General features: G+C 52.8%; 10 protein-coding genes across 10 annotated transcripts; 5 read left to right on the top strand and 5 right to left on the bottom strand.

Annotated features, from left to right (window-relative positions):
* Positions 1 to 750: 750 nt before the first annotated feature.
* On the top strand, positions 751 to 4,212 carry CKM354_000003900 (uncharacterized protein; the record flags this gene model as incomplete). The annotated part of the gene is made up of 2 exons (XM_044795120.1): positions 751 to 1,345; positions 1,487 to 4,212. 2 exons carry the CDS (start codon positions 751 to 753, stop codon positions 4,210 to 4,212), a joined length of 3,321 nt encoding a protein of 1,106 aa, XP_044651055.1.
* A 3,519-nt stretch (positions 4,213 to 7,731) lies between these two features.
* CKM354_000003800 (uncharacterized protein) lies at positions 7,732 to 10,296 on the top strand (the record flags this gene model as incomplete). Its single annotated transcript, XM_044795119.1, has 6 exons — positions 7,732 to 7,745; positions 7,800 to 7,830; positions 7,886 to 7,947; positions 8,001 to 9,438; positions 9,598 to 9,927; positions 9,979 to 10,296. 6 exons carry the CDS (start codon positions 7,732 to 7,734, stop codon positions 10,294 to 10,296), a joined length of 2,193 nt encoding a protein of 730 aa, XP_044651054.1.
* An 803-nt stretch (positions 10,297 to 11,099) lies between these two features.
* Positions 11,100 to 12,107, top strand: CKM354_000003700 (uncharacterized protein; the record flags this gene model as incomplete). Its single annotated transcript, XM_044795118.1, has 1 exon — positions 11,100 to 12,107. One exon carries the CDS (start codon positions 11,100 to 11,102, stop codon positions 12,105 to 12,107), a length of 1,008 nt encoding a protein of 335 aa, XP_044651053.1.
* A 228-nt stretch (positions 12,108 to 12,335) lies between these two features.
* Positions 12,336 to 12,992, top strand: CKM354_000003600 (uncharacterized protein; the record flags this gene model as incomplete). Its single annotated transcript, XM_044795117.1, has 1 exon — positions 12,336 to 12,992. The coding sequence occupies one exon, from the start codon at positions 12,336 to 12,338 to the stop codon at positions 12,990 to 12,992; it is 657 nt and encodes a 218-aa protein (XP_044651052.1).
* A 453-nt stretch (positions 12,993 to 13,445) lies between these two features.
* Positions 13,446 to 14,609, bottom strand: CKM354_000003500 (uncharacterized protein; the record flags this gene model as incomplete). Its single annotated transcript, XM_044795116.1, has 2 exons — positions 13,446 to 14,327; positions 14,406 to 14,609. The coding sequence occupies 2 exons, from the start codon at positions 14,607 to 14,609 to the stop codon at positions 13,446 to 13,448; spliced, it is 1,086 nt and encodes a 361-aa protein (XP_044651051.1).
* A 269-nt stretch (positions 14,610 to 14,878) lies between these two features.
* On the bottom strand, positions 14,879 to 17,362 carry CKM354_000003400 (uncharacterized protein; the record flags this gene model as incomplete). Its single annotated transcript, XM_044795115.1, has 1 exon — positions 14,879 to 17,362. One exon carries the CDS (start codon positions 17,360 to 17,362, stop codon positions 14,879 to 14,881), a length of 2,484 nt encoding a protein of 827 aa, XP_044651050.1.
* Positions 17,363 to 17,806: 444 nt separating this feature from the next.
* CKM354_000003300 (uncharacterized protein) lies at positions 17,807 to 18,154 on the bottom strand (the record flags this gene model as incomplete). Its single annotated transcript, XM_044795114.1, has 1 exon — positions 17,807 to 18,154. One exon carries the CDS (start codon positions 18,152 to 18,154, stop codon positions 17,807 to 17,809), a length of 348 nt encoding a protein of 115 aa, XP_044651049.1.
* A 922-nt stretch (positions 18,155 to 19,076) lies between these two features.
* On the top strand, positions 19,077 to 19,547 carry CKM354_000003200 (uncharacterized protein; the record flags this gene model as incomplete). The annotated part of the gene is made up of 2 exons (XM_044795113.1): positions 19,077 to 19,212; positions 19,276 to 19,547. The coding sequence occupies 2 exons, from the start codon at positions 19,077 to 19,079 to the stop codon at positions 19,545 to 19,547; spliced, it is 408 nt and encodes a 135-aa protein (XP_044651048.1).
* A 293-nt stretch (positions 19,548 to 19,840) lies between these two features.
* On the bottom strand, positions 19,841 to 21,181 carry CKM354_000003100 (uncharacterized protein; the record flags this gene model as incomplete). Its single annotated transcript, XM_044795112.1, has 1 exon — positions 19,841 to 21,181. One exon carries the CDS (start codon positions 21,179 to 21,181, stop codon positions 19,841 to 19,843), a length of 1,341 nt encoding a protein of 446 aa, XP_044651047.1.
* Positions 21,182 to 21,666: 485 nt separating this feature from the next.
* Positions 21,667 to 22,845, bottom strand: CKM354_000003000 (uncharacterized protein; the record flags this gene model as incomplete). Its single annotated transcript, XM_044795111.1, has 1 exon — positions 21,667 to 22,845. One exon carries the CDS (start codon positions 22,843 to 22,845, stop codon positions 21,667 to 21,669), a length of 1,179 nt encoding a protein of 392 aa, XP_044651046.1.
* Between the last annotated feature and the right edge of the window lie 1,147 nt (positions 22,846 to 23,992).

The raw sequence follows: 23,992 nt of genomic DNA, 5'->3' as shown, positions 1-23,992 counted from the left end.
GCCCATCTGCAGATCGATGTACATTCGTCGTACAGCATGAATTGCTGTGGGACAGCTGCACCTTTTCTCTCCAAGATTGCCAAGACGTAGGCAATGGAGCTGTCCCGCGACTTTCGAGCAGCACTCCAGTTCTTTTTGTTCACTACCACTGGCGTTCTACAACTCATCATCTGCAATCCATTAATATCATATTCCAGACGCTTTCAATCAGTACAAATTCTGAGGCCTGCGGTTGTTGCGCCATGGAAACGCGAGAAACAGCGAGCGGTCGTTTCGCTCCGCGTGGTCATGCATCCTTATGCCCTCTGTCCTTGCCACTTTGCATGCACATACACGCCTGATGTACGTCTCAAAGGTACCTCAAGGAGATTCTAGGCCTCTACATCAACGAAATTTCGCGTCGTGGCGGCAACATGCTCGTTGGAACACGCCCGGCTGCCATACATCGGAGGTCTATCACGTATTGCTGACGAAGGCGAAGTCCTGCCTCCTGTCGGAGTTGTCAATACATCTTTCTTCGTCTACCGTGGGTCGGAATATGGGATCCAATATGCATGTGTCCTTGCGTCGTCTCAGCCACGACGCCATGCAGCCACGGCATCGCCGATTCGCCGCATCACTTTCGGTCATGCCGCTGTGGAACAGGGCGAAGCTGTCAGCAGAGCCAAGCGAGGAAGCAGATATGCACACAGCTTCGTCCATCTGCTGGATCGTCCTTTTCGGTCTCGACATCTGCACGAATCATCCAACATGTCGGGTGCCGAAGTCGTTACTACTGTTCAACTTATCGATGCCTGCATCGGCATCACGAGGACCATCATTGACATAGGAGAAGCGGCACGAGACGCCCAAGGCCTCCCTGACAGGCTTAGAGAGCTTTTCGAGAGACTGCCTGCTATTGAAGATGTTCTCGAACTGGCACGCGAGAATCACGGCAATGTCCCCGATGGAGAGAGGGAGAGCGTCAAGCCTATGTTGAAACAGTGCAACACTTCCTTGGAAGAGCTGCGAATGATACTCTGGAAGGCTTTTCCAGGAGCTGGTGAGAACTATGGCAAGCGAGTTGTCAGGGGCACAAAGACCGTCATTCTCGGCAGAGAAAACAAACTCCTCAGGCTTCTGGACACGATCCTAGGAAATCTGAAGCTACTCGAACAGATGAAGATCTACGACATTGGCGATCGGCTGCAAGCCCTGTCCGAAACAGTTCAGAGTCTGGCTGAAGACAACAGCTCTGGGTACTACAACACGCACAACGGTTCTGGTGACCAGAACATCCATCAAGGGTCTGGCAACATGTACAATCAGAGAGGGGGAGACCACAGCACCTTTCATCAGCATTTCGGTCAGTCATAGCGCGTGGTCCTTGTACACTGCGATCAAGTAGCAACGTCAAGTCTGGGGTTCAAAAGCATTAGCATCATGTCAAAATTCTCAATGCGTATCAGCTCTCGCGATCTGTCGCCCATACTGACAGCTCTTCCAGTTGCACCACTGACGGACACGAACAATCTATGTCTCCAATCATTGGCTTTCCCAGATATGGAGACTCGAGGTGACATCGACCCGAAGGCTGATCAAACATGCGAATGGATATCTCAGCATGCGACGTACTTGGAATGGAACAGAAAAGGAGGGTTTTTATGGATCAAGGGTAGGCCAGGCACTGGTAAATCGACCCTGATGGAATACCTTCGAAAGGCAACCCTCCCAGACCCGGACAACACCGGCCAAGGCGAAACTCTTGTTCTCTCATTCTTCTTCCACCGCCGAGGCCACGAGCTGCAAAAGACACCTCTTGGCCTTTTTCGTTCGCTCTTGCACCAGATATTACATCGTAACCGGGAACTCCTGGCGCGCTTCATAAAAGAAACGCGCTTTGAGGAAAGATGTCGGACCGAGGGCGAACCGGGCAAAGGCAAGAAATGGGAGTGGACAACGCCAGACCTTCAGACAATTTTCTTCGACTGCGTGCAGCGCACGGTAAAAGTCCGCAAAATCCGGCTGTATATCGATGCACTTGACGAGAGCGGCGAGAAGGCCGCCAGAGCCCTTATGGAAGACCTTGGGCTGCTCCAGACAAGAGCTGGACGACGCTTGGAGATTTGTGTCTCATGCCGTCCATGGCCGAATGTTGTTCGCGGCTGGCATTACTGCATCAATGTGGTTGAAGAGAATGCACAAGATGTTGAACAGTTCCTGAGACTAAGGCTAAGGCCATGGATAGTCCCGTCTTTGGAGATTGAAACTGAGATTGCCGACAGAGCCTCGGGCGTATTTCAGTGGGCAGTCGTTGTCGCGAATCGAGTCTTATCGATGCACGAAGCAGATACCACGGATATCTTGGCCCATGTAAGAAAGACTCCCGTGGATCTTGACGACCTTTACCAGGAAATATTTAGCCAGCTGAAAGACGAGGACAGGAAAGCCGCATCTCGTTTATTCCGATGGATCACCTTCGCGAAAAGGCCTCTGTCACTCATAGAGATCCGTCATGCCGTCGCTATTGACGCCAACTCAGAACTGCATTCCTCTGAAGACTGTCACTCGTCAGCGCACTGGTGCGACAACGATGAACAGATGCGCGAAAAGTTGAAGCGTCTGTCTTCTGGTCTAGTCGGAATTGCTGATAGCGACGGCATTGCGACTGTCCAGTTCGACCACGAGTCCGTCCAGGACTATATGATAACTCGTGGCATCATGTGCCTCCAGAATCCGCAGTCCATGTTTCCGGGTGCCAGCATCCGTACGAAATCAGAATCGGTCTTGTCCATTGTCTGTTTACGTTACCTGGCCTGCCCCAATATCGTGCAAGTATGGCGTGAAGTCCCGATAAAGACATTTCGCTTCGCAGAATACGCGACGGCCTCTTGCTGGGTCCATGCGTCCTGCGCAGAGATCGAAGGTCACTTTGTTGAACACATCCTCAAGATTACACAGTGGCCCGAAATGAAGCTTGCTTATAGAACGTACATGCTGGGCCCGAGCATGTCTTTTGATCTCCCCTTCACTGTCTCTAAAGGAGCACTTACTATGCAACACTTCGCAGCCTACCACGGGCTTACCAATGTTATTGAGCAAATGATTCCGAGAATGTCAAAGGACAGCCGGATTGTGAATCGCATACGAAAGCGTGCTGATGGGATCGACGTGAGGGACCCGGAAGGTCGAACCCCGCTATGGTATGCTGCTTCTAAAGGGCACGTGTCAATACTAAAATTGTTACTGAGTTCGCGTCGAGTGGACGTCAACGCAAAGGACAAATACGGAACATCGTCACTAGGGGCTGCAGCACTCGAAGGCAACTACGACTCGGTACTGTTGCTTATCAAAAACAAGAATATCGATATCGAGGCTAAGGACTTTCGCGGCCGAACACCATTTGCTATTGCAGCAGAGGAAGGACATGGAAACATAGTTCAGCTGCTTCTAGAGACCGGGAAGGTCGATATTGAGTCCAGAGATAACACCGGTAGGACGCCCTTCTGGGCTGCAGTATACATGGGCCATGAGAGCATAGTCAAGCTGCTCCTAGAGACCAGGAAGGTCGATGTGGAGTCCAGAGACAACAGCGGCAGGACACCCTTCTGGTATGCAGCATACATGGGCCATAAGAGCATAGCCCAGCTGCTCCTAGAGGCCGGAAAGGTTGATATCGAGGTCAAGGATCAGCATGGTCAGACACCACTTGTGTTTGTAGCGCGTGACGGTCACGAGGACTTGTTTCAGCAGCTTCTAGAAGAGAATGCCGATGTTGAAGCCAAAGATAAGCACGGTCAAACAGCGCTTGCGAATGCAGCATACTACGCCAACATAGGCATCGTTCAACTGCTCTTGAAACACGTGAACGGCAATGCTGAGTTGACCAAAAAGTTGGTCAATGCTGGAGACCCCGACGGCTGGACGCCGTTGATGGCGGCAACGTGGAGCGACAGTCCGGAGATAGTGAGGCTGCTGCTTGAGACCGGCAATGTTGACGTCAATGCCACCGCTATCGATGGCAAGACAGCTCTATGGATCGCGGCATCCCACGACCATGAAGAAGTGGTACAGGTCCTCCTATGGACAGGGAAAGCGGACATAACCGCACGGTGCAAGGATGAACGCGATCAGTGGTTGACACCTCTAGAGGCAGCAGAGATAGAAGAACATGATGGTACAGCAGACATTCTCCGAGAGTACGAGAAAGAGCAAGGCTCTAATAAGAGGTGAAAGATAGCAACGATGCGAGACGATTTGTCGTTCTGATGCTCCAAGAGCGAGGCCCATTTTGCGTGATCTTGGATGCCGTCCACAAGTACTGCGATCGAGATACCGACAGTGCCGCTTCTCAGAACCCTCAGCCTCCGAGTATCTTGATTTGATTCATCCCAAGACCATGGAAATACGGAAACTAAGGGAAGTCATTGATTAGTCGTGCACGAGGTCATAAAATCAGTGCCAGCCGACTTTCTCCTCTTTGCACTCTTAACCTTCAACCGTACGCACTTCTGCATCAGTGTTCGTCTTCTTTCTAGCGCTTCTCCTGGCGGAGAGCGGGTATGCGCAACAAGGTCAAGCAGGGGTACGTTAGTCTACTCAAAAGGAAAGGTCCAATACCTTGGGACATCGTGACTAATCGAGTTACAGACATGCGCCGTAGCAGACCAATCGTGCAATGTGGAAGTTTCTGGAGGAACTATGGGAAGCGGATGTCCTGCGGTAAGGAGTTTTTTTTTCTGCCAAACGAGCTAGTGATCCGAGACAAATTTTTTTTCTCGTCTACGAAAAGCGTGCTGACAGCTATGGGACAGAGTTGAGCTCCTCGTGTACGAGGGATGGGAACAGGTGCTTTTTGGGGATTTCATGCTCGTAACTTTCAGCGAAAGAGGAGCTGATCGATGGGAAACATGGCTGAAGATAGCGAAGAGGCAGGGTTGCAATCGTAACGCGATCGCTTTCTGAGCGCGCTAGGAAGAGGCGGGTTACAAAGGGAGGCGAAAGGAGGAGTCGGAAGCAGATTCAACGTATGAAGCCTTCAGGAAAGACTCACTGTGTGATGATTCGAATGTCAAGTACTACTCTCGAGAGGCTAGAGAATCTGTTCTCAATTGCATCCCGAACATCGTGAGCATTGAAGACGTTCCCGAAAGCCTTCTGTTGTCGTGAGTGGCATTACAAGCAGGCTGGCATGGCCACAAGCCAAGCGATAGCCTGACTCCGTGCGATGCGCCACATTGACACAGCCTTAATTCTCATCGATGCGACGAGAAAATAGATAGGACGTCTCGTGAATATCCTCGATCCCGCGTGGTCCTTGCATGCTCACATCAGGGCGTCGGAGCCATCAATGCGGCCCAGCAAGCAGCCTGACAAGTACCGAAAGCGGAATTGCAAGCCAGAACGGCGAGGACAGCAGCGGGAGGAGCAGCCACTCCGAAGACAGCGCCTGCAGCGGAGTAACATGCTACGACGACTGCAGTACAGCCTGCTTGACAAATTCCGTAGGCCGCTGGGCCAGCGTGAGCTGTACCAGTGAGAGTGGAAGCAGCCACGAGGCAGATCTTGAGGTTGGAGATGCGCATGGTGTGGGTGGAGGATGTCTGGTTGCCTGACTGGCGGTGAAATGGGCTTCTGCGCAGCGAATATCAGTCTCAGGTCCAGAGGGTTTTTTTTTCAAAAGCTTCACGCTTACTCTTCTGTTACCTTCGAGTGAGGATTGATTGGGAGTGCTTCGACTTGTGCGGGGATGGTCGCCAAAGACTTCGATGGTTTGTGGGTGTTGTGACATAGCTGAAGAGGGATGTGAGGGGTGTCATCAGCCCGCTGGCCTCTGCAAGAGCCGGTGAAGGTGTGCGAACGCTCGCAAACGCTGCAAGACATGCATGAGCAAACAGGTTGCAACAGTGAGGAGGGGTTCTCAGAGTGAGCGGCAAGCTAGGTGAAAAGGTGAGCATCGTCCTCGCGTTGTGCCTCACTTTAGAGTATGTGGCAAAGCAGAACCACAAGACTATCAGAGGGAAGCATCGGGTTTTGTACGAAATTTATGTTTTTTTTTTGGATTGGCGTGGAGTAACTGTTCGTGTCGCCTGAAGTACGGCCTAATCGATCGCTTCGTTTCGCGCTGCGTCCAAGTTTCTCTTGATCTTATGTTGGAAACATCTTGTTGCAAGCAGACTGGCACTCGTCTTGAGCGACAATGCAAGCCTGAAGAGCCGGAAAGACGCCAAGACCATGAGGTAAGACGAAGGGATAGCCAGCAGCTATGTCACAGGTTGCTGTCAAGCCATTGCACCTGCTTCGACAGATAGTGTGTGCTTTGGAGCTGTTCTCATTTGAAAGTAACAGGTTTGCGAACGCCAGGTAGAATTTGAGGTTGAAGGGCCACATGATGCCAAAGCGGCCTTCGTTATGGGAAGAATGTGGAAGAAATACTGCATCCACAGAGCTTTTGAATGTTAAGACCACAGTGCGTCGAGAAAGATTTGCAAGCTTGTAGTAGTTGTTTTGACTGTTTTCGCGTTCCCGCTGAAGGTCCTGCCTTCGTGCTGTTCAGGTGTTCCGTTATTCCGTGACAAAAGGCCCTGCCTTCGGGCTGCTAGCGGTTCTGATGGGGTACTGGAATCATCCAGATCATAGACAAAAGATATAATAGATTCCGTCATGTGGGGAGATAAAAAGAGTGCCAGTGATACGCTGCGGAGCTCCATGCATCTGCAAGACACGCAGAATGAGTTGCACAGCAACGCGGATTGTGTTTGATATCACATCTTAGCTTTTGCGACATTCTCAAAGCTCGACTTGCGGTATCTCAGCATGCGGTCTCAGAGTGACACTTGGGCCTGCTGCCAAGCTCTGGTTCAACTGACGATCATGCAGCAGCAGAACCGCGCGAGACCATATCTGCTTTAAACAGGTACGAAAGGAGCGATTGGCATCAATGTGAGTCCCCCGTCCTCGAACAACATGACGAGAAGCTATCCTATGCCTTGACATTCGTGGTTTCTGCATTGAGCCCGCGTTCTGGGAGAATGGCAAGTGTTTGAGTTAAGCAAGACTTCTACTCACTCTGCTTCGTATATGCAACCCGGTGAGGGCCTCTTCGAGTTCGCCCTTCAATGCCGGCTCCGCCGTGAAGACGTCCTGAGTGTATCGTCTTGGCCATCCAGAATGTTCACCTCCGGAGCCCTCGTCATGAACCTTGTTCTCCGCTTGGCATTACTGTCTGCATACCGGTATCTGTCATCTCAGGATTTCAATGTGTCTTCTGATGCACTCTCGTGGAGCTTGCCAAGCGAGCCGAGAGGGTGTTGTGTGTCAGTACTGACATGGATGCCGGAGGCTGAAGTGTTTTCGCGTCTGGTGACACGTGACTGACGGAAGGGCTCGGGCCGCTTTGTGCACGGTGTGCGCGAGGAAATGTGGGATGTGGATGCGATGTTTCTGGCGGATGCTGGAAAGTTCTCGGAGGCAGAGACGTGAGTTGTCGTCCTCGCCGCTAGCAGCCTACCCACTTTTGCAGAGACCAGACAGCCCACCCAAAAGACATCATCACCTGCACGCGCCTTCTTCGCAAATTTGTCGTGTTGTCATAATCCGCGTTGGGTTTCTTGTGCAGGTACAGCGCAGCTAGACACCACTTGTGAACGCCTAACTTTTTTCAACACCAAACATCACTTTCCGCTTTTCACCACTTCAACCCCACCACGCACTCGCACCCCGAGAGCTACCACAGACCACACCGCATACGACATGTCTGTCGTTGGGTGAGTACTGCTGCATCTTTCACTCGTCACACTGACAGCGCTGACATGCGCCAGATTGGACTTTGGTACGCAAAACAGCGTAATTGTGAGTCTCACCGATGCACCTCCCCGGCATCCCGCTCGTACTGACTGTTCTGTAGGCTGTTGCGCGGAACAAGGGCGTCGATGTCATCACCAATGAGGTCTCCAACCGGGCGACACCGTATGTACACAGCCTCATCGAATCGCATAGCACAGAGACTGACAATCTTCCAGCACCCTCGTGAGCTTCGGCTCAAAATCCAGATTCCTCGGCGAGGCCGCAAAGACGCAGGAAATCTCGAACCTCAAAAACACCGTCGGCTCCCTCACGCGACTCGCCGGACGCACGATCAACGACCCCGATGTGCAGATTGAGCAGGAATTTGTGTCGGCACCACTCGTCGATGTGGACGGCCAGGTTGGCGCCGAGGTGACATATCTCGGTCAGAAGCAAAAATTCACAGCTACACAATTGATCGCCATGTTCTTGACCAAGGCACGAGAGACCGCATCGAAGGAGCTGAGATTACCGGTCAACGATATGGTCATTGCTGTGCCAGCTTGGTACACCGATGCTCAGCGCAGAGGCATCTTGGACGCCGCAGAGGTTGCAGGCCTCAAGGTTCTTCGCCTGATCAACGAGACCACTGCGACTGCTCTTGGATACGGTATCACCAAGCTTGATCTGCCAGGCCCAGAGGAGAAGCCACGCCGCGTTGCGATCGTCGATATTGGCCACAGCAATTACACCTGCTCCATCTGCGAGTTCAGGAAAGGAGAGCTCAAGGTCGTCTCGACTGCCTACGACAGGCACTTTGGAGGTCGTAACTTCGACAAGGCTCTCATTGAGCACTTCCGCAATGAGTTCAAGGAAAAGAACAAGATCGATATCTACGAGAATCCCAAGGCACGCGTCCGTGTGGCTGCAGCAGTTGAGAAGCTGAAGAAGGTTCTTTCCGCAAACGCCATGGCACCAATCAACATCGAGTCGCTGATGAACGATGTTGACGTTCGTGGCATGCTCAAGCGCGAGGAGCTTGAAACGCTCGTCCAGCCACTTCTCGATCGCGCTCATATTCCTTTGGAGCAGGCTTTGGCCGATGCCAAGCTCACCAAGGACGACATCGACTACATCGAGCTGGTCGGTGGTTGCACGCGTGTGCCTGCCCTCAAATCGATCATCCAGAACTTCTTCGGCAAGAATCTGAACTTCACCATGAACGCAGACGAGGCCATTGCACGAGGATGTGCCTTCAGCTGTGCCATCCTCTCCCCAGTATTCCGCGTCCGTGACTTCAGCGTTCAGGACATCGTGCAATACCCAATCGAGTTTACATGGGAGAAGTCACCAGATATCCCAGACGAGGACACCAACCTCACCGTCTTCAACAAGGGCAACGCTTTGCCATCGACGAAGATCCTCACTTTCTACCGGAAACAACCATTCGACCTCGAGGCCAAGTACGCCAAGCCAGATGCACTTCCCGGCAAGCCAAACCCATGGATTGGCCGCTTCAGCGTGAAGGGTGTCAAGGCAGACGGCAAGGATGACTTTATGATTTGCAAGCTCAAGGCACGCCTCAACTTGCACGGTGTCTTGAACGTGGAGCAGGGCTACTATGTGGAGGAGCAAGAGATTGAGGAGCCTATCCCAGAGGCCAAGGATGGCGATGTGAGTAAAGTTCGAGTTTTGCGTTCTGCATTTGTTTCTACAGAAGAGGAGGAAGCGGCGATGATGGCCACTACTGCCGATCTCGAGAAATTGCGACTTCATGCAGACGAGCGCGCGGCGAAACGCCAGAAAACCGAACCATTGCTGACGAATCGACAGGCAATGGAGACCGACAAAGCGAATGGCGAGGCCACCCCACCTGTCAAGACCCGCAAAGTCAAGAAGCAAGTGCGCAAGGGTGACCTACCGCTCTCTGCCGGCACAGCATCCCTCGACCAGCAGCAAAAGGACCTCTTCCTCGAGAAGGAAGGCCAGATGATTGCTGAGGACAAGCTTGTTGCCGAAACCGAAGACCGCAAGAATGAGCTCGAATCACAGATTTACTCAATGCGCGGCAAGATTGACGAGCCATACACCAGCAACGGCTACTCAGATTTCGCCAGCGATGAGGAGAAGGACAAGATCCGCGCCAAGTGCGATGAGCTTGAGGTAAGACAGATTGCCAATTGGAACTACGCGCAATTGCTAACATGATCGCAGGACTGGCTGTACGAGGATGGCGAGGATGCTACCAAAGCCCAGTACATTGCCAAGTACGAGGAGCTCCGCGCTACCGCCGCAGTGGTCATCTCCCGCTTCAACGAGAAGCGCCAAGAAGAGGAAGAGGCACGGAGGAAGATTGAGGAGGAGGCTGCTGCCAAGCGAAGAGCTGAGGAGGAGGCCAAGCGTGCCGCCGAAGCCGAGAAGAAGAAGGCAGAGGAGGAGGCCAAGAAGGCTGCAGATGCAAAGCCTGATGAGGAGATGAAGGACGCTGATGCCGCCGATGGCGAGAAGCCCGCAGATGTCGAGGAGGCATAAATCATGCGATGATGGGACCGACGCGATACCAGGCGCCCCTTCTTCTTTATGGCGAACGAAACAATGAATGATTCGATACATGCATAGATGTGGCTCTCTTCGGCGTTGTCTTACAAGGATGGAGCAAGAGCGGCGATGGTGGACGGCGAATGCTTGGTAATGATTACTCGCATAGCTATGATGGATGATGAAAGATGTCGTTGTCGATGGAAATGGCATGAAGAAAATGGGAATGCATTCTGACTTTTCATTTGTGGTTGACTCTCCGTTTTGCAGACTTCTGAATGGGCGAGGAGGCTAGATGATGTTTATAGATTGTAGACCTTGAAAAAATGGCATTTGCAGTGATGAGTGATCGTACTTGTTCTTCTAATGCTGAAACCTATGCGTGCGGATCCCGAGCGAATGTAGGCACGTGAGGCGTGCGTGCTGTAGTGCTAATCGATGATTGGGAGTGCGATTCTGGTGCTGAAGTGAAGTCCTAATGGATGCAAGTGAAAGTGAATAATCCCTCCACTGATGACGATGCCGCGTTGGACTTGCATCTTCGTGATCAGCCATCTTCGCTCTGTCGCGCGATGCTTGCAGATCGACACTCCAACCAACAATTGACTCTGTAACGTCGCCGGACATTGAGCTTTGTATGAGACCACGACTGTGAGCTTGATCGCAACTGTCGACTGCTGTTACCGTCTCATGAGAAGGTAAGCGCGAGCACACGCGACTTGCCCATTTTCCTTCACAAGCACGAAGTCAACAAGCACTTCGCTTTTCCTTTCCGTCACAGCGACACCGCAACAAAAATGCTCTCACTACCACTTATCCCTCCGCAAGAGGACCACTCATCCTTTTTACGCGCTACATACCGCCCTCGCGCCGAATCACCGCCTCCGCAAGCCGGCCATCACCCACAACAAACACACCGCGAACGCCAACGACGCGATGAAGAACGCAAACTGCACCATGCGCGGAGTCCACTCGCCATCCTCGCAGCCGACGAGAAAGCTATCGAAACGCGAAAACATGCCGTCCGCATGTTCGGCTCCCAATGGATTCGTCCGCCGGGCGTCGCGAAGACTTTACAAGCTATGAACGAGGAACTGGCCGAACGACTCGAGCAAGATGAACTGGAACGACAGGAACGTGGGATGATGGATATGCAGGCTCAGCAGCAGCAAGCGGAGCTCGATGCTGAGGCAAGAGAGCATGAAGCGGCGGAAGAAGCTGGGGAGGTAGAAGAGGAGCGAGATCTGGATGATGATATTCCAGAGGCTGATGCTGAGGCTTCGACAGCGGATGTCACGTTCAATGAGGACAGTATGATGGAGGGAAGTCAGATGGCACAGAACGAATACGATGAGCAGCAGTATACGAATCTGGAAGAGGCGGAGTTGACGGGCGCTGCGCAGGATGAGGAGGATTTGGGAATGGAGATGGAGCGCGATTTGGATGATTCTGTTCCTGAGGCGGGGAGCTATCAACATACGGATACTGAGTTGGAAGAGAGTGATTCTGATTCAGAGTTGAGGTCTTCGTTTGTGGGGAGGCCAGCACCTTCTTCGGCGAGGACGTCGAGGACGCCGGCGACTGCAGAGCGATCGATTGTGGAGCCTCCGATGTTGGGTTTGCAGGAGAGGATGAGAGCACAGGTGTCTGCGGCGGATTCTTTACCGAGAAGTCCTGGGTCGCTGAATTTGTCGAGTTCAGTATTGGACAGCTCGATGATGGCAGGGAGCAGTCCCGTGGTTCAGCGTGGAAATAATGGAGCGCGGCCTCGCGCTGCTCGTGGTAGGAGAGGACGGTATAGCTGAGTGAGTATGAAGAATCTGAACAAAGTTGGTGCCTACCACTGTTCCTACCAGACGCCAAATTTAAGGACATCGCTGCAAATGTGTGCTCTGTAAGTATATGTATTACACGCCCCCATCCCTCTGACCGCCCTCAAAAGAAAGAAGTACTTCGAAGGCGTCACGACTCACGACAGATCCAAAAATTCCAAAGCACTTCACAAGAAGTAAACACAAGATAACAATCTCAACATGGCCAATTTCCACCACCACACCACCCACCAAGCCAACCAGGCTCCACAAGTCGCCCCTGCGCACCGCATCTCGGAGCAGAGACCTTACCAAGCTCCGGACTTTGACTACGCTCAATGGAAGGTCCTTCGCGAGCAGTTTGGTGCTTCGCATATGGTGCCTCAGCATGCGAGAGTCGTCTCCAAGGTGCCAAGTATGGAGATGCCGGAGGTGAGGAGGTTGCGGCCTCATAGAGTTGAGGTTGTGGTGGATGTTCCCGCGTCGCCGATGTGGGTTGAGGACACACAGGGGGATGTCGATGTTACGACTGAGCCGCTGTTGTGGATTTCTCACACCGCGCAGTGGGATGAGGAGAGGGAGTGGTATGTTGATGGCTCTGGTTCGGAAGTGGGGTCTGAGGCGTTGGAGGGGGAGATGGAGGAGGGGAGTGTGGTGGAAGTGGGGATGGAAGGGGAGGGAGAAGAAGATGTTCGAGGCTCTTCACCCGTCTTGCCTGATGGGAAGCGGAAGAGGGAGAGTAGTGCTGGAGTGCAGTGGGTGGAGGACACGCATTGGGATGCGCCGGCTTTCAAGCGGTGGTGTTCTGTTCAGCGAACGATCGATCTCACTGGGAACAAGGAAAGGGCGGAGATTATCGATCTCACTGGGGAGGACTAGCTTGGGTTGTCCTTTCGTTCTGCTTTGTACTCTCTTGGACTGCTTTTCTGGCAGCACACTGACTAATGTGGCGTTTAATGGTAATGGAGTAATTTGGAACTTTTGGGAAGATAGATAGAGATAGACTTGGTATCAGCTTGTTTGAAAATCAACTTGCACTCTCCTGTCTAACATCGAGATAGACTGTATTGTCGGAGTGATGTTCCTTGGTGACGGTGCTCATGGTACAAGAAAGAAACAATCATGCCATAGTCATCGTCCGCCGTCGCTGCAGAGTGTAAGCTGCTGGGGCCCCGAAATGGGGGAACGCCTTTCGTTCTTGTACTGCCAATAATTGGAAAAGGCACTCTGGCGTTCCTCCATAGTGCCGCGTGGACATCCAACGTCACGAGACTGGCGCTCGTGCATCATTTGACGACCTCAAAAGCCCAAGAACGCCACCACGACTGCTCTCTACATGATATTTCTCGCCTTATCCGTCCTTCCCGCATCCTTCTTTCCCTCATCATCCATTTCTCTCGCCCTCTTCAACAAACTTCTCGTCTCATCCCTCCTCATCTCCACCTTCTCCTCAAACCTCCCATCAGAATTCCACTCCTCTTCTCCGCCCAGATACCTATACACAACTCGCGAATCCTTCCCCTTGCATTTCTCATCTCCACAAGCCCCCTCATAGACCCCCAATCCCGTCTCTCCCAGCGCCAACTTCACGCCTTTCTCTTTCGCAGCCGCAACCGCCAGCCCAAAATCCTTCTTCATCAGCTCTACTCGAAACCCACCCTCGTAGCCTTTCGATGCGGGAGCATCAGGACAGATCCCCGGAACAGGACACCAGTCATCGCAAATACTACTCTGTGCAGTCGAAGTATGAAAGATGTTCGCCAGAACTCGAGGGTCCATGCCGGATTTGATGCCCAAGTTCATCGCTTCGCTGACGGCGATGGCTATGAGGCCTGAGCAGTAGTTGTTGCAGAGCTTGGCTGTTAGGCCTAGTGAAGGGCCTCCGGCTGCGAAAATGGAAGATTCTTTGCCCATGAAGGAGAGGAGTTTGTTGAGGAGAGGGAGGTCTGGAGAAGTGTTTGAGCAGCCGAGCATGAAGGTCAAGGTACCGGCTTCGGCGCCTTTGACACCGCCGGACACCGGGCTGTCGTAGAAGGTTGTGGAGGGAAATTGTGATGCGAGGGTGAAGCGGACAAGGTTGGAGGATGCAGTGTCGATTGTCGAGCAGTCGATGAGGAGTGCAGGGGTGGAGGAAGATGCAATTACTCCGGAAGAGGAATCGAGGTAGACGGATTTGACGTGTGAGCCTTCGGGGACCATGGACAGGATCAGATCCTGCAATTGTGCATATTATGATCAGTATGTGTGGACGACGAATAGACAAGAGGGTCTTGGGAACAGAAGTGTGCATACGGACTTATCTGCCACTTCTTTCGAATCACCACAAGCGTGGATTCTTGCTTCGTCCTCTGCTACGAACTTCTCTACGCTTTCCTTTACCACATCGAACACGTAGAATTGTGTATCCTTGTTCATCTTCTTAACCAGATTGAGTGCCATTGGGTATCCCATTAGCCCCAGGCCGATCCAGCCGATGCTCTTTGGGAGTTCTGCCATGATGGGAAAAGGCTGAGGCTTGGTGCTGAGTTGGAAATCGAGCTCAGCCAAATACTCTACAGCTCCAATAGTTGGAGTCTACCTTTTGTAGGCGCGTCTCTTGCTTAGCACGCGAATGAGGGGCGTCGGTAATAAGCCCCGCGAGTTGCTCCGAGCTCGGAAGCTGGAGGTGACGTCTGCGGCTCGGCTTCAGTAGAGTCCATTATTGAGGTTTTATTAATGCATGCATGAGCGTTCTGGTGTTCATCACTGGCGAGTCCAGTATCGCCTCATCCTACTTCGCTCATTGTCGTATCGTCGTCTCGTTGGCTGTCGCCTCTCCCTCGGCTCGTTGTAGCCTTCTCCGTCGACGAGCCTCTCGTCCCGCGAGGAGTTTCGATGGCCCTCATAATGGCATCTCCATCTTCCGGTCCCAGCACATTGTCCAGAATGTTGTGCGCAGCTTCAGCCACCTCATCTTCTATGCCTGCCTCGAAACAGAGCTGTTCGCTGAACGCAACTCTCGTGAGACTGACCAGAAATTTGTGATACCCGCCATGCACTGCGTGCAGCTTTGGCACAATCTCCAGTGTACCTTCATAGGCACGGATCAGATGATGAAGAATACGTACCACCATGTTGATTGACGCAATGATCAAGTCGTGAGCCTCAGGAATATTGTCCGGATTTGGCGGCATACCAATAGTAGGTTGTGCTTTGTACAGGCGAGCCATTTGTGCGTCCAGGAACCGCACAAATCTGCCGACCGCACTACGCTGTTGCACCAAGAGCAAGCCTCCATGATCGGTATAGCACATGGCACGGAACACCTTGATCACCTCCAATCGCAATTCCATGATCTCCTCGACACTGTAAGGAGCTTCGTCAGAGGGCGCTACCGGGGTCTCGAAGAGTAGGTTCGTGAGTCTTTCGACGGTGGCTCGCTCAAAGTCCCGCTGCTTGCTTGTCTCTGATGAGATGGCACCGAAAGTCAATTCCCTTGTGGATGTCGAAAGCATCTGCAGAACTGATACGATCTGGCTGATAGGCTGCGCCTTCCCGAGCATCTGCAGCGTGAAGGCGAAGTCAATGGTACTCCAAAATGTCTCGCTCTTGCCATCGACCAAGGTCGCTGCAAAGCAAAGCGAGTGAAGGAATTCCATCACACGCTCCACATCGAGCTCTTCGGCCAACTCGTCAAACGCTTTCATGTCCATGCTTGCAGCGAATGTCGGATTCTTGGCTGCACGTGAAAGTGGCACCGCAATGAAGTCTATTGTTCGACTGCAGAGTGGTATAGCTTCCTCCAGTAGTTGAACTCTCACGTTCGCTCGCTCTGTCCGCAATATGAAGCGCAGCAGGTCCAAGAGGAGGTAGAAAGGAGCGAAGAACTTGTCTTCGAGGCATCTTGCCCAAATCTTGAGCAAGGCTCGACAAGCAATCAGTGGCAGAGTGCAATCTTCGGATGTTGAAGCATAGGAGATGTCGTGAATGAACATTGATGAAAGTGTCTTGCTGGGGTTCGAAGGAAAGCTATACTTAGCTAGAGACTCGACCGTTGCGTCGTGCCCTTCGTGTGGGCAGTGGTTCAGAATGAGCTGCATGAACTCGTATCGCGTGTCTTCCTTGACGACAGGCTCTGCACCATTAGAGCCAAAAGATGCCGCCGTCTGCTCCGTGCTTTCGGTGCGCAGCGCTTGTGGTGGTTGAGTAAAAGAAAGCGCCACAGGACTGTCATGTGTTGGTCTCTTACGCTTCGCACCAGCCTTGGGTGTCTGCTCTCCTCGGGATCGATTTCGATCGAAGCTTCGGCTCGGACTGGCCAGTCGTACCTCGTCATCATCGAAACCATCACCTCGAGCTGCCTTTCTGCCCTTTCGAGGCGTGCCTTGCTGGGTGGCTTTGGATCGAGCAGGGACATTGCCTCGTTTTGCCCGCTCAGACTCACGGGCAAGATCGTGCTGCAAGAATCGATTGTCCGTCTGCATCTTCTCCCGCTCCTTCCGTTGAGCCTCGATCTCAGCTTTGGCTTTTGCTGTCTCTTCCGCATGTAGTCGTTGCATTACAGCCAGGCGGGTCTCGTACTGCTTGGCCGCCTTCTCCTGGTTGCTTCGTACTATTGCAATCTCGCCCGCTTTCAATCGTGCCTCTTCTCTCGCCTGGTGTTCCGCTTGCCTCAGCTTGGCTTGTTCAGCCTCGAGCTCTGCGATTCGAGCTTGCATGGCTGACAAGTCCATGGCAGGACCTGCGTGTGCATTTCGGACAGTCTGTCCCTGCTGCCATCTGCCAAAGGTCTGGCTGGCATTCAACTCTTGGTCTGCGGCGGCAAAGGCTGCCGCCGTTTCCGGGTCGAGTTGTCTGCTGCCATGGTTCGATTTTTGCTGCTGCTGGTACTGTGGTTGAGCAGGAGCAGGCCTTGACGCTGGCTGAATGACCATAGACGGTTCATCCAGATCGATGACATCCTCGTCATCGTAGCCATAATCCGAAGACGGTGGTCGTGGAGCGCTGGCAGGCGGGGCGCTGGGGACTTTCGGCTGACTAGGCCGCGAGGGTTGTGGAGGTCGCCATGGCAAATTTCTGTTTACACTGCCGGGGCGATTGAGGCTTGCAGCGGTGTGTGCTTGCTTTCGCAGAGGTGGCGGAGCGGTGGTCACGGACGTAGCTCGAGTGGCCTGGGTGCTTTTGAGGACGGCCTCTTCCTCGAGCTTGCGGAGGGTGTCGGCGGGAATGGCGGCGAGGTCATCGTCGCTGAAGAAGTCGTCGTCGTCCATCGCATCGTCGAATACAAGCCATGTCTTCGCCACCGTCTGTCGAGCCGAGACAGTCGCGGAACGGAAGTCGACGTTGTGTTGCCATTGGAGACGCGAAACTGACGCGAGATTGGTCTGCCAAGAATTGCTGCCTCGCCTCAGCTGCCCTCTTCGCTTTGCTCCTGTCTCGACATCGACACCAAAAGTCGCAAAATACATCCCTCTCTGGAATACTGCCATTTCTACTGATCAAAGTGGATGGCGGACAAGTGCTCCAGACAATGTTCTGCACTCAGAAACGAACGAGCCAGGACTGGCATTCCTCATTCATGACAATGTGTCTACATTGGAGTGAGAGGACACTGACAATGACCGGAAACTTGCATTTCACTCTGATGCTACTGTATTTGCAGACGCTAACTTGACTCTTCATTCGTTTCTCCATCGATCTCACACCTTACAAGCTTAGTCCGAGCGTCCCAACATGTCCTGCTCCACCTCGCGATACAAGTTCTCGAGAGCAACCTTCCTACACTTGGGTGTCTTGACCTTGGCGTAGTACTTGTACTCCGACCAGTCGTTCTCTCTCCGCAGTCGTCTCAGCTCGTCGTGGAGTTGGCATTCCATCTCCTCGATGCAGTCGGCGCAGATCTGCTTCGCACCCTCCACCAAAGCGATTTTGGAGTTCTGGGAGCAGTAGCGGGCGTAGCAGGTCGGACAGGTAGTGGGGACTGATGGCGAGTTGCCGACTACCTTGTCGAGCTTTTTGCAAGCGGTTTGGAAAACTCGCTTGATCTTCTCTGAGCCAGGCATGGTTTGCGGAAGCGGACGAGCGGGAAGCTTGCTGGTTTGATTGTTGTCCGTGTTTCTGAGATTCGCCAGTGCTTCTGGAAATGAGCAGTGATGATTGAAAATGGCTGGTGTATGCTCGTTGGCTTGCTTTGGTGTGATTTCGAGAGAGTCGTGATTGTGAGAAATATCACAGATGAGTCTCGAGATGAGTGTGAATCTTGCGGTTGTGAGGGAACACTTCAGGGTGGCAGTGTAATATTTATCGCTGCGGAAAGGCTGACTCGAGACCAGTAAGGACAATGAGGCCACCGAAGTGTTCTACCAAGGAAGATTTCAGGACACTGGAAGAAATCATCATGTCAACGTGCCGGCAAGAGCTTGACCTTTGTTCCCGAGGAATATAGTGAATGGTGTACATTCACCAAATTCACTCTTGCTGGTGTTCGTCGGCCTTCACCAGTACACACATTCACTGATGTTCGCAACACTGCGGATTGAGCCATTCTCTGCGGCAGTTGATGTGGTCCCGTGCACAGCAATCGGTATATGCAGCCTCAGGCGCTTCTCCACGACTTTGGTATGAGACCTCAACGAGACATCCGGGACTTTTCGTGTACTGGAAATGCTTGGTGCATGCCATGGAGATTCCAAAGCTTCCAACTCCACACAGATGGACATCTTCGATACTGCAGATCTAAACCCGCGGCCATTGGTCGTGCAGACCCAGCGTTGAGGTTCCCGAACGGTACCTGGAAGCCAAAAAGCCATATCCAAGACAAGGTTTCAGCGATCCAAGAAATGTAAGACAAAAAAATTGTTAACACATCGCTTTCGACAAATACACAAAATGCAGGACTTTGTTCACATCGTTCTCACATCAAGCGCACTGTGACGAGGCTTCGGCATAGCTGAAGTGTTCGCAAAACACACTCATTCTGCAGCGATGAACTCCATCTACCTCCTCGCTCTTCTCGGCCTCGCAGTCGCAGCGCCAACAACACTCTATACACATCCTCTCATCAGGAAAGGCGCTGCTCACGAAGGCGATATGACTTGGAAAGAAGGCGATTTCTCCGGCAGTACACATCTTCCCCTCCCACCTCCTTCCTCTTTTGCTCCACTAACATCGTTTTCCTCACCAGACGCCTGCGGCATCCCTCCCTCTTTACCAGCCGTAGCACTCAACGCTCCCACCTTCGACGCGAGCACTCCCGGCGGAAACCCCAACGCGAATACTCTCTGCGGACAGAAAATTCGAATTTGGAATTTGGCTACAGGAGCGGAGACTTATGCGACTGTTGTTGATCGCATGACGGTGCAGGATGCAGGTGCGATCGATGTTAGTCAGGAAGTTTTCGGCGCTTTGGGGATTGATTCGGGGATGGGGAGGTGTAGGGTGGGTTGGAGTTTGTGATTGTGAGTGATGAAGCATTGAGGGCGGGTTGGAAGGGGGGATTTCGCAAAGGGAGGAATGATCACGACTCATGATGAATGAAAGGTTTGATTCGTCTTCATGCTGTAATTGTCTTCCCGGTTGACTTGGCGAGCTATGCCAACAATAATTGAGTGCATCGAAGACTGTGCCAGCTATTGACATCGCGAGATGTCTCCTTATGAAAATTTACTATATCTTCAACTCTTGCACTGATTTGCATTTATGCCACATAGTTCACTTCCTCTCAGCCATCACTTCTATTCTTTACGCGTCTAATCTCTCACACCATACGCGTCCGATCCCATCTCATACAACCGACTTATCGCCCTTCCCACTGCAAACCCCACATCCGTCTCCCCAGCGCCACCAGTGGCAAGACTAGCTTCTTGTAAACCTGTCGCAGACCATTCCGTCTCTCCAATGAAAGTGCTCATCATGCTCGACGAAGCTCCGCCTCCAGCTTTGACTCGCATTCCTTCGGCGAGTTTGTTCTTGAGCTTGCTGTCGACAGGCACAATGTTCGTGAAGACTTCGGCGAGAGGAGCATTGCTGTGGCAGATCACTCGCGTGCCTTTCTCGTAAGCAAGATCGATGAGGGTGATGAAGCGCCGGACGAAGTCTTTCTCGTTTGACTGGAATTGTCGGAGACCGGAGATGTAGAGTGTTGTTGTTGAGGAGCAGAGAGCGTGGTAGTCTGCTGAGCTGAGAGGTCGTTCGCAGAATTGGTGAAAGGATCCCGTAACCAGATCGAATCTTCTTGATGCATCTGTCGTTGTTGTCATCGCACTGTCGTTGTCGTTATCCTCGGAATTCGCCACCACACCCTCAACCTCCAATTTCCGACTCCCATAAACCGGAATCTCCACCCTTCGCAACTTCTTCCCCTCCATCACCTCCCTCAAACTCCTCTCAAAAGCCCTCTCATCCACAAAAAACGTCTCTCTCCTCCCAACCATCCCACCTTCCTTCGCAGTCCCAATTCCACTCATCCTATAGTCCTCCCTCCCACCCACCTCCCAAACCTCACACCGCCTCTGCACCTCCCGAATAAACGGCAACACAACATCCCGATTCAACCCATTCTCATACAACCCCTCCGGATGCCGATTACTCGTACTAACCATCACGCCTCCAGCTTTCCAGATCGCTCCGAATAATCTCCGCATTATCATCGCGTCTGCGATGTCTGTTAATTGAAATTCATCGAAACAGAGGACTCGCGATTCGGCGAAGATGGCATTTCCGATGGGGATAAGAGGGTCGCCGGAGTAAGAGGGGGAGTTTCGGGCGATGTGGAGACGTTGGTGGATGTCGTTCATGAAGCTGTGGAAGTGTGTTCGGCGACAGGTTATTTGTTTTGGGAGGGTGGAGGCGAAGAGGTCTGCGAGGCGGGTTTTGCCTGTTCCGACGGGGCCGTAGATGTAGAGGCCTCGCGGGGGAGGTTTGGGATCTTGTCCGATGAGAGGAATGGTTTTTGGGATTGGGTTGGTGGCGAGGAGTTCATCTTGGAGGTTTGCTAGGCGGGTTATGAGGGCTTGCTGGTGAGAGTCTGGACGGAGACGATTTCGGGTTATAAGGCTTTGGTATGCCGCCTCTAGGGCGCGTTTGGTCATTGCGATATCATGGTATGAATGAGTGGATGTTGAAGGTTGGCGGGTGCGGTTGCTTCACTTGAGGTCATAGATGTCAAGGTTGCGGCTCGGTCCGAGGGGCACGACATGGAGGCATGGCAGTGTTGTTTTTGCGCATTTTTAAGAGATTTCAAAACGACTGCGATGGTACATTGCTCGTCATGAAATCGAAGCTTCTGTTGCGGTGATCTACAACACTGCAATCCTGCTCTCCGCGGCCTCTGCCCATCGTCACTGCATTAGATTTACTCTATCTGATATTTGGTGCCTTTGTCCGTGCCCTTGGCCACAAATGTTATTATGCTACTACGCTGCCCCTTGGGCTTGCAATTCCATTTTGGATCATTTCCAAGCACATGGGTCCTCCGCCTTGTCTTCTACAAGATGCTGAAGTCGGGTGCTGTTGAGCTAGATGATGTTTTGTATGTACAACTGATGATATGCTGCTGTCGGATGTGGCCGACGCACTACTCGTAGCGGTAGCAGAACGGTCCAGCAAAGGTATCCATGAGGTCGCGGAATCTCTGGTCTGGAGCGACGAAGCCAAATGGAAGCATGTCGTCGAGCGTCATCTCTGGGCAGTCTGGTGCAGAGCAGCCAAGAGTGCCTGTACCACGGACGATGAACTGGCGGTTCCAGATGTCGAGATTTTGCCAGATAGCCCAGACCTTGTCGACTTGGGCGTGATGAAGGAAGAAAAGAGGATCGGCGGGCGAAGAGTAGAAGTCCATCATGGAACCTCCAATTTGCCAGTGGCCACCACCGTGAACGCCGAACTCATTGTCGCCGCACATGCCTTGGGATAGACACTGGAAGTTCTCGACGTAGATCTGTTCCAGGATGAGAGTGGTCAGGTTCTCGTAAGTGTTGTAGCGGTTCGAGAACCAAGGGTTGATGTCACGCTCCAAGCAGCGTGGATTGTATTGGAACGAAGAGTCAACATTGTCTGCGTTTGGCAGAGCGATAGGTCCGAGATTGACTGTGTAGTTGCTGAATGGGCCTGATTCCACGCAGCCGCCGCCAGTACCAGGAGGGTAGGTGACATCTTGTTGAGCAAGCCATGTGTCTGCACGACCGGGAACGTATTTGCCGTTACCTCCCATACTGTAAGCGTCGCCATTGAACAGAGGGGAGTCTTGTGGAGCTGCGGCGTCCTCGGCCCAGTTCCAGTATGGCATGACGCCTTCGTATCCACAAAGATTGATCAGATCCTGCTCGAGGAAGTAGGTGAATGCACGATGCCAAGCGAAGAAATCAGCGGTATCGTGGATATTCATGGTGTAGTTGATGTGAGTAGCAACGTATTCATCGAATCGTGACTTGACACCGGGATAATTGGGGCCCTCCAGGTTTGTCATGTGTGTTGGTGCGTGGTTTTGGAGGCATGTCACAGCATCCGTGAAGCTCTTGCGCGTTGCCTCTGAAAGCGTGCGCCATTCCCTTCGCACACTGGCGCTGTCATATGTGCATTGCGCGTTGCTTCTCCCGGCAATGTTCGATTGCATCGTCTCGTCCGCGTATGTCGAGATGTTTCGGAAAGCCTCGCCATTGGCAATCTGTGCAGATGTGAAGTCATTGAGGCTGGGAGCCTGGGCTGCAGTGAGAGCTGCAGTGGCCAGTCCGGCCACAGTCGTTGAGAAACGCATTATAATTAGAGGTAGAGATCGGCAGTGGAGGAGTGCGAACAACAGCAGAAACGAAGGTGGTTGTTGAACGAAAGAAGAGAGGTCGCAAGGCACACGACGTGCGTCGAGAGGTGTAGGGTCAAACAGGAGCGGCAAAGGAGTGGTTGGACTTACCGAACATTGGCGCGCAATGTATATGGAGGTCGCTAGGAACAGGCTCGGCCAAGCTATTGAATATGCAGCAGGTGCATGGCCGAATCGTGGTTCAGCATTTCTGATCAAGCCTCTGGTTGCTACACGCCGTCGCTCGCGAGTGGCGTGAAGACAGGCGAGATGTGCTCCACTCCTACGTGCTGGGTGCGTGTTCCTGCAGATGGAGCAAGGGTGTCGCGGACAAGCTTTGCTATTCCCAGCGTGTTTGGTCGCACAAAGGCCATGCGAGGACGGAAGAGGCTAGCAAAACAGTGGATAGCGATACAGATTCGGCGGGGCACGTCTCGTATTGGGTGCCGACAGTCCTTTCGCATCGAGGCTTGTGGTTGTCTCGGTTGTGTAGATGACGGTCTTCGCGTGGCAGTCATGGCTGGCGGCAATGTGGCGTGACAGGGCCGGCAGTATTCAGCTCACGAGGTGACTGCAATGCCAGGCGGAGGCAGTGTATACCGGAGATGCTTCGACGGGCGCGTCAGAGAAGGGCCGTTGCCAATCGTATCTTGTCTTCGAAATGATGAAGGCCGGGAATCATCCAGACAGCACAGCTCCACTCCTGGCACAATCTTTCCGCTGCGGAGCCCGCTGGTCGACGATTTGAGCTGGATGCGCGACCTGCTTCCGCGAGAACCGTCACCGTGGGAGCACTTCAAGGCTGTCAGGTGTCGTTGGCACCGCAAACACCATTGTCAGAACATGGCATGTGTCGGCGATGATGGAGCAGTCTAGAGTGTGGTGAGGCTGAGTCGCGAAAGAGACTTTGGTGCCTGTTGCGCGCGCGTTGCTTGTTCGGTGGCGGCATGACCGCATCGCCGACGAGCTTTCGTGAGCCTTTCCTTGCTTCACGTGGCTGTGCTCGCCTTTTACCAGCACTCCAGCACTCCATCATGTGGCGCTGCGGTCGTACAGGAAGTCGTTGACTGCACCTTCCTTCGTTGTTCCGTTCGCTTGGGTAGCT

The sequence above is a fragment of the Cercospora kikuchii genome (assembly GCF_019650295.1).
Source record: "Cercospora kikuchii DNA, contig_00001, whole genome shotgun sequence".
NCBI classification, from domain to species: domain Eukaryota; kingdom Fungi; phylum Ascomycota; class Dothideomycetes; order Mycosphaerellales; family Mycosphaerellaceae; genus Cercospora; species Cercospora kikuchii.
The sequence above is the reverse complement of the archived record's forward strand: the minus strand, read 5'-3'. Positions and strand labels throughout refer to the sequence as shown.